Source organism: Limulus polyphemus, unplaced genomic scaffold (genome assembly GCF_000517525.1).
Source record: "Limulus polyphemus unplaced genomic scaffold, Limulus_polyphemus-2.1.2 Scaffold3510, whole genome shotgun sequence".
NCBI classification, from domain to species: Eukaryota; Metazoa; Arthropoda; class Merostomata; order Xiphosura; family Limulidae; genus Limulus; species Limulus polyphemus.
The window spans coordinates 89,592-99,071 of record NW_013669120.1 but is presented as its reverse complement, the minus strand read 5'-3'; the positions used below and the strand labels follow the sequence as shown (position 1 = coordinate 99,071).

General features: G+C 35.7%; 1 protein-coding gene across 1 annotated transcript in view; it reads left to right on the top strand.

The window, feature by feature from the left end:
- The first annotated feature begins 8,258 nt into the window (after positions 1-8,258).
- Positions 8,259-9,480, top strand: part of LOC106469481 (failed axon connections homolog) — a 40,425-nt gene continuing 39,203 nt past the window's right edge. Inside the window, exon 1 of the mRNA XM_013929980.2 lies at positions 8,259-8,525. Within this exon, the coding sequence (XP_013785434.1) occupies positions 8,341-8,525 (185 nt within the window). The 5' untranslated portion in view covers positions 8,259-8,340. The remainder of the gene's footprint in view (positions 8,526-9,480) is intronic.

The following is a 9,480-nucleotide window of genomic DNA, read 5'->3' as shown; positions in this document are numbered from 1 at the left end:
AAGAAATTTGCCATAATTTCAGAGAAGTGAAACCTGACACTGGAGAAACTGTATTTCAGTCTGTGGCACATCTATGCCAATACTTCACAAGATGGACTGACATAACAGAGTGTGAAAATAGTTGTGAAGGGCTGGTAGATCTACTAATACGTGAACAGTTCATGATCATGCCACTGTTCCTAAAAGAGAGAGCACCAAAAAACATGATTAGATTATCAAGCTGGCAGAACAGTATATGGAAGTCCATGGAGAGAGTATGACTGGCAAGTCCAAGAATAACCAGTCAAAGTCGAAATCAGGGATAGCTGACAGTAAGCAGGAGTCCACCAAAGGTAACAAGAAGTCAACAAATAAAAGGGAGAAGAGTTGCTATATTTGTTATAAACTGGGGCACGTTGCAAGTGAGTGCAAGCCTGTCCCCAACAAGCGACAGTACAAATCTCAACATAAAGCAGCTGAAATTACCTATAAAGATGGTACTGACAAGAAACAAGAAAAGAGTGACTGTCGCCATGGATGCTGCTGCCAGAAGAAACAAAAAGAAGACAACTTATTAGATTGACCATAAGAAGAATGTGCTATCAACATGATCAAGCAATATGTGATTGATGATCAGCTCAAGATAGTCAATGAGTTAACAGTGCCAGTGGTGATTGGAGCATGTGACAAACATCAAGAGGTGCTAACAAACTACAAGATGCCAGTAGGAGAAGACTGTGTCTTGGATAATAAAATAGTGAAATCCTATGAGACACTGGGTGAAGCAATGCAACAATGAGATCCAGTCTCAAGACTTTTAAACTACAGTGCTTCAATACACACTCAGAGAAGGTAGAACATCTTTATAAATTGTAGATCTGACATATTTCCCAGGATATGACTTGAAACAAAGGAAATTAAATGCTTTTCATTTTATCATTGATCGAGGCTTATTTCTCACTTCATCTCTCCCCACAATATGATCAAGAAACTCTGCTTCTATTAACATGAGAAAACATTTTCCTGGTTTCTGTTTCAAGGTAGCTTTTCATATGCACTAGAATACCATCTTAAGGTTCTCAAATGTGAACTCAAAAGTGCATTCAAATGCCAAACCATCATTGACATAGACTAGGCATCGTTCCTATTGCAGTCCCTTCAGTGTGAGCCACATCAGCCACTTGAAAGTAAATGGTGCATTGCACAGACCAAATGGCATAACACCAAATTCATACAAGTTGTCTCTTGTGTTAAAAACAATCTTAGATCTGCTTTCATCGTCCAGCTCGATTTGTCAGCACACAGATGCCAGATCCAAGGTGTTGATCCAATAGGAACCATCTAGCACATCTAGGCATTCGCGTATTCATGGTAAACGAAAGGTATCAAGACGACTTACCCCTCTATAATTAACATAGAACTTTATGTACTTTTTCTTTCTGACAATTACCATTGGAGATGGCCAAGCAATCTCTGAAGGTTGTATTACTCCATCCAGCCCCCCCCCAGTTGCACAGCGGTATGTCTGCGGACTTACAACGCTAGAAACCGGGTTTCGATACCCGTGGTGGGCAGAGCACAGATAGCTCTTCTGTAGCTTTGTGCATTATTAAAAAGAAACAAAGAATTACTCCATCCTGCAGCATCTGCTGTATTTCAGCACTTGTGACCTCCCTAGTGTCTCAGGGAACCCAGAACGGCAGTTGCTTTATTGTATGTGCAGTGGCTGTGTTTATATGATGCTGAGTAAATGTTGTTTGGCCCAATTGACCTCATAACTACATTTTTGTATTCACCCAATAAGTCAAGTACAATCCTCAAGAGTCGAATCACTGAAAGGTGCACAAGAACAGTTTTTATTTATAAATAACAATTAAAACATAATTACAAACAAACAGTAAAACAAGGGTGAGCATTTCCAAGTTGGCTGTGTTTGAATGGCAAGAGAGAAAGGAATTTAAACTTTACTGCGCTCTTTCTTACCAGTCTAGTCTGTGCCCCCACTTTAAGTTAAACTTGAATCGTGTAATGTATATTGTGGGTTGAAACAAGTTGCTATAAGATAACTCTAAGATGAAGTTATAATACAATGAAAATCCCATAAGAGCTCTGTTCAGTTGAGTTCAGTTACATTATACATACAGCATCAACAATAAAGTTTATAGTTAAAGTACAAGTTAATCAAGATAATTTCTGAAAATCTGCTAAACAAAGTAAAACGTTGCCTTCAATACAAGATATACAATAACAACTTAAGTCAAGTTTGCACACTAAACACTATTCAACCTGGGCTCTATCTATTCTTTCTTGAGTGCTATGGTGGGTAGAACCCCAATGTGCTGACAGGAAAGACAACTTTATATTCCTGGATGTCACTTGCCATCTTCCCTGCAAAAAACTCAATCAATTACCAGTTAGTGGATGATGTCCTAGAAAGTGCCAGCAAGAAACAAAGTTAAGACGTGTTTATTTGAAAGACTTTGGAAGTTCCAATTGAACTGGAAAAAATGCAGCAATTTCGAAAAAACATTAAATATTAAGAGAGTAAAAAACCCATGATACTGCCCTGTACCAAAACAGCTAATGATGACCTGGGATTCTGACAAATAAACTGAAAGAACTTTGTAATTATTGTTTTCCGAGCACTCAGGTTTGTGGCAAATGTTTGCCTCCAGAAACTTTCTGAACAAACGATATTTTGTATAGGTTAGTGAGACTTGATGTTGTGCACTCTTCAAAATTGAAGTGCAGTAAGAAGCTTGTATATTAACATACCATGATAGGTTAACACAGGCTGTATAAACCAGGTGAGATATTTAACATTTTGTTAGATTTTGAACTTTGTTATTTTTCATGTTTAACAAATGTAGTTCTTTTTCACAACCCCTTGTTGGCAGCATTGATGGGATGATGAGATGATGGGCTGATTGCTATGTTATGACAATGAGAGTAATTTTGTTTACTTTGGTCCTTGTGCACCTAGTACACAAGACTGTGAATAATGCAAGTATTTTGTAGCTGATGACACAAAATGTATATGGATGGGTGTTTATAGCAGAATGGACCATTTTGGAAGTTTCTGTCTGTGATTACTTTTATTTTCGTGACATCACTTGAGTTTGGGTAATCTAAGTTCAATGGATGGCATCTACAGGTTTCATCTTATCACATTTTTCAAAAAGCAGTTATAAGCCAGTTATGCTAATTGGTTGCTACAAAAACCATTGGACTATTAAGCGTGATACCACGTACAGCATGTTATACTTTGGTTCTGATCAAGAAGTTAGCACACAGGATCACACACAAAAGTTGTGTTGTTTTCAAACTAGACCCAAAATTCGATCGCTTACAAATAGTTGACTATTCTTCTTCAGGGGAATAAAGAATTCTTCTGAAGAAGAATAGTCAACTATTCGAAATCGATCGAATTTTGAGTCTCGTTTGAAAACATTATACTTTGTTTGATATATGAAGCCAAGCTAGGAGCCTGTTTGAAGTTCGTGCGGGTATAGTCACTTTGTGTAAATCTAATGTTACCTACAAAGTAAGAAACATTGAACTAAAACAGTCTGGTAGATTAATTTGGCCCTAATCAGTTGAAGATATCCAACATATATCCACGTTTAATAACAGCAAGTACACACACTTTGTTGTTTATTTGAATAAAGAGGATTCATTTTGTGAAGTACTTTGTATCCAGTCTCTTTCTTTCTCAGACTCAGTTATTCGGAGATTCAGTATTATTTTGTAATAAATATGTTGTGGGACCCCCCTGTTAAGTTAACCTATCCCATTGTTCTAATGTTAACTTGATTCGATCTGAATTTACCACAGTGGGTATTACTTAATGTTTTGTCTAAATATTATTTCTAAACAAGGTAGTCATAATTCACGAACTTTTTGTTAACTACGTTTAATTGTGGTGTTATGACAGAATTTTTATGTGGACTATCTAAATATAATTTTGGATATATTTGTGAAATCAAAGGTGATTTCAATTATTATTCAGATTAAGTTTAATTTGTATCAAAGGCAAACTGGAGTTGTAAGTAAACAAGTTATGAAACCTTCAAGGTTAAAAGCGTTGTTCACTGGCTGTAATGTAATTGACCAAATTTTATTAATCAGTATAAGGTTCTTTCTTATAGTTTCACTCTCCACCCACCCCCTTCTCCACTGGACATGGGCACTATGAACCAGACAATGGTGGACGAACCCGCGTGCATGGGAAATACCTCAATTCGCTAATTTGTGACTGTTACCAGTGGTCAGTGCAGTCAGGGTTCTGTCTAAGACAGCTACAAGTGCATTGTCCTAGACAAAGACTTGTGAATAGTATATTCACTATTGCCTGGAACAATCCTGTCCTGACATCAATGTGGCAAGTGCCTGCACCACAAATGACGTAATCCGCGGCACATTGCTACATTTAAGTGACATTTTCCTAGAAAGAATCGAGTCGTGGCCTGATTGGTTGTAACATTTAATCTTACATTCTTAACTGAACTTTTGACTTATCATGGTCGAGTTAACTTGGAGTTTGAAATCTTAACTTCTTAATGAAGCCAAGAATCTTGTGAACTTCCTGAACCAATTGCATTTGAGAGATAAACATGTACACATCATCAATCTCGTGTATCTTGTGTTATGTTGTTATTATTATTTTGTGCTTTTGAGTTAATCTGAATTTTCTTTTGAATTCCATTTTGAATTTTTCATTTGTAATAGGCTTAAAATTTGTTTTTTATCTCTTAATTCTCTTCATATTTTTAAATACAATGTGCTTTTTATTTTATCTTAAAAATAGACAGCTTTGGTATTTTAACGATTTAACTTGGATGTTCTATTGTGATTTTGATTATTAGATTTTGATTTTATTTTCGAAATTGATGTATTTATTTTATCTAGTTATGTGAGTTTCTATTTCGACTTGGTCCCCAGTGGCACAACGGTATGTCTGCTGACTTACAACGCTCGAATCCGAGTTTCGATACCCGTGGTGGGCAAAGCATAGATAGCCCATTGTGTAGCTTTGTGCTTAATTACAAACAACCAAATTATTTCGACTTGTCAGTGCTGCTAGAGTTTGAGTTATCCATTTTTCCTGTCTTAAGTGTCTTTGTGTAGATGTCATGACATTGCGCATGTCACCCGAGAAAAATGTATGCAACATTTTACGACCTGTAATTAACTTTATAATTCTATCATTAATGTTTACTTATAGGAAAACCTTGATATAAAGAGAGGTGTGGGCTCTCGTAGCAGAAACAGCTACTAAATTATTCATTCATTAAAGCATATTTAATTCATACAGTTCTCCTAAATTTCTATGCAATTTCTACATGTAATGAATCATGTCTGTGTTTATAAGATATCTAAATGTCTCAAACATGTACTAATACTTTTACACAGGTAAAGGCTATATACTGTAGCATTTGTTCTTAGGTCTCAATCTGACATGTGTGTGTTTCTGTATGTACTTCTCAGAAGTTAGTTTGTTCAAAAAGGTAATACAGAAACCTATATGACTGGCTTGAGATGACTTAGAGTTATATGTAAAGTTTTGGTTGAAGTATGTAAATTATGGAATTGTGGATACCTTACTAAGACTTCAGGCTGGGTATATTAATATAAGTGGGGTATTTTTATGGTTCTATCTCTTGTTTTCCTTATTCCTATGGACTTCGTCTCTTTCTAAATACGTTAGAGCTACAGGCCACTAGTTCTGGCTTTTCATTTTGTCTCCCTTGAGAAGTTGTGCTTATACTTCATTAGCCACAATCGCCTGCAGTATACCGATGCCTGAAGTATGCACAACGTGAGCTAGAATGCATTATATAAATACATACAACCTTCAAAAAGCAGACTAAGATATGTAGCACAAATTTCAAAAAAAATTTCTGTGTGAAGAAATGCTGCACCATCAGGGATTAGCATGCATTAAAACAAAAATATGTTTTGTTTGTTTTGAATTTCGCGCAAAGCTACACCAGGGCTATCTGCGCTAGCCGTCCCCAATTTAGCAGTATAAGACTAGAGGGAAGGCAGCTAGTCATCACCATCCACTGCCAACTCTTGGGCTATCTTTTTTACAAACGAATAGTGGGATTGACCGTCACATTATAACGCTCCCACGGCTGAAAGGGCGAGCATGTTTGGTGTAACGGGGATTCGAACTCGCGACCCGTAGATTGCGAGTCGAGCGCCCTAACCACCTGGCCATGCCGGGCCACAAAAATATGAAAGCTTACGATGGCATTACTTCAACTAACAGCATTGCAGAGAGCTGCATCTGAAATATTAAGATTTTCCATTGAAGCTGAAGCAATTAAAATATTTTTCCAAGCCCATAAGAGAAAGCATTTATACCTGAAGACAAAGCAAAACATTTTAGGCAGTGATAATGATGAATTACAAGCATTTACAGACTGTAAACTGTTAATACACAAAGCAAAACTGTTGAACTGTAAGATAACAGGTCTTGTTTTGACAGAATGGTTGTTGTGGCATGATTATGCTCTGAAACAAACAGAGAGAAAATCATGCTATCTTTGGACCAGATGCATTAGAACTTCCATCCACCAATGGGAGTAAATTATTACATATTTTAGAATATTTGACAGAAACAGACAGTGGTCAAGGAAATGTTTCTTTATTCCAAATGCTGTTATTTTTATTGATGCTATGGTGTTGTACAGGAATTGGCTTCTAAAGTAGGGAACACCTCAAGAATTAAATCGTACATTTGCTCAAACAGAAGCAAATCTATCACATTGCTACCATAGTTTGCACTTACTTTTAACCACTACAATGTAAAAACAATCTCTGAATCAGATCACCAGAGAAAGACTCGGCGCCACTTTTATAAGTGGCATCAGTTATTCTACACCAATCAGAACACCTATTAAACACCAGTAGAACAGAAGATAGTTGGATATTATATACTTCTGAGTATCTATGCAGACATTTTTCAAAGTGACCAGACAGAAATTGTATTTTGAATAGTTGGCAATAAATACAAGAAAACACATGGAAATATAGAACATCTAAAAACCTGTCAAGAAGAAGCAGGCACATTTCTCCCTTATTCTCTATGCTCTACACGCCCATCAAGTCACACTTTCCACATTACATCACCAGACACAAACATGTTTGTACTGGCACTTCCATATATTCTAAGGTTTAGATAAAATACATGTCATCATTCGGCAATATACGTCATTTTGAGATGTGACATTTTGTTAGCACTGCCAGTGTTTCACAATTTTATTGGCACACTGCTATTGGTTGATTTACAGACAAAGGAAAAAATTACTTGAGAAATTTGACGCATTCCGTTGATCAAAGCTACAGACAATACAAACTTTTATTAAAGCCTTCACCTAGCTTCAAATAATGAATTCGTTTGTTTTGTTATTAAGTACAAAACTACACAACAGATTATCTACATTTGTAGCGTTATAAGTCTTCATATTTATTTTTGGTGTGTGTGCTACACTGGGAGAATATACTTGTACCAGCCTTGCATCTCAGCCACAAGACTTACTGATGTGGGAAAAGCCAGACCTACCACTTTCTGTACCAAGAAGAGAGCGAAAAGCTGTCCCTGACCAGAGGAGCCCTTCTTCTGCACAGAAATTGTGTCAACTATCAAGCTTTGGTATGCAAGAATGCTGACAAACCTAACCTGTTCCTATCATCATCGGCAGGCCATGGCAGGACTGAATACTTGACATTTACAATTACTGAAATGTAACTTGCAAGAATAATTGAGGTTGTGCAGTGTGGATCCTCAGGAGGAAAATGTCGGGATCTGAAGTGGTCTTTCTGGAATGCGGGAAGAAATGCAGTGAAATGTGTTGGTGTGATTGGCCCCAAAACAAAAACTAAGAAAATGTTTACAAAATACTGCAAAAAATGGAATCATGCGATGGTGATGACTGACAACCAGAAACTTCATGTGCAACTATATCATCTATAGATATAAAAAAAGAATGTACATTTTCAGAGGTGGGTAAGGTAAAGAATTTTGGAAGTTGCGAATTTCAAACTTAGTTTCAGAAATGAAGCATTATTTTCAATTAGTGATTACTTGAACGGCCTAGTTTACAATAAACCCTATTAGTGCGAGTAATAGGTCCCAAAATGAATATTCTCTCTTTTATATGTATATATATATATAAACATTGCAATCATTGAACATAAAAACCCTCTATTTGTGAAAGGTATATCACGTGAGTGTCATATGGTAATTTTATTTATAAAATTAGCGTCGACAGGGTGCTGTGTGACGAAATCGAAGTGGTTGATTTAGCTTTGTACCTAGGAGTTGTAATTATTGAATAAGGATTTGTTTCCAGAATGCCAGCCATTATTTCACGTGGATATTTTTCTGAACCATGGGATACAGTTAAATTGCATGCCGAAATATTCAAGCACGTTCATGGAAAAACGTTCGGTAGGATTTGTAAATTTGTTGCAACAATTGCAGTAGTTGGAGCCGGCATTTATATTGTCCAAAAGATAAGGGCTGAGAAAAGGAGGAAGTAAGCACATTTAATAGTACTAGTACTAAAAGTAACTGCTACTACTACTAATAACATGATACAAACTTAATATTATTAATAGTAGTAGTAATTCAATTTGAATTTCAAAGGAGAACGATACAAGTATTGCGTACTTAGTACTACTATTACTATTAGTATTACTACTAAAGTAAAGGGTCAATATTTTAAATGCATAGTAGAAGTACTATGGTACTCAGATGTGTAGGTAAGAGTTGCAAAGTAGGGGTGCTTTGCTAAACATGTAAATTGAAAGTATAAGAAGCTACTAAAAGTGAGAAAAACTAAAAAAGCTCGATCTAGGAGCATTTGGGGGCATACCCGCCAGAAAATTAATATAATTTACAGTTGCTATATAACGTTAAGTCAAGTATATAAAAGTGGGAGTGCTGTAGTACCCTCGGTTCTGATGCCTCTGGTACTAATACTAATAGCACTATGCAATATGTTATGGTTGTAGACTAAGCTATTTTGTACTATTACTTTATGTTTGTTATGTCTGAATACAGCACTTTTAATTTATATAGCACCAAATTAGTAAATGCTATATGACAATTATTCCCTTACATTTACAAGTTACAATAACCAAATAAAACTATTTCCAAAGCTATTATAGTTTTTGGTGCTATTTAAGTGCCCTATATGTGCAAAAATATTTTAGTCTGGAGAGTTTTTTCTCATATTACAAAAACAAAAAGATTTAATAAATTTGTAAAAAAAATTATTTTCATTTATATGCGAGGACAGAAGTAGTCCAATGACATATGAACTTTGTCATTCAGGCCTTTTGGTAAGAGTTCCATATGGCACCCCCACTCAATTTAAAAAAAAAATCATCAAAAGTAATATTTATGTATTAATAAATCATATTAATAGTATGATCTGATAATTTTAATACATTATTATACCAATTACTTCATTAGTTAGATGTACAATC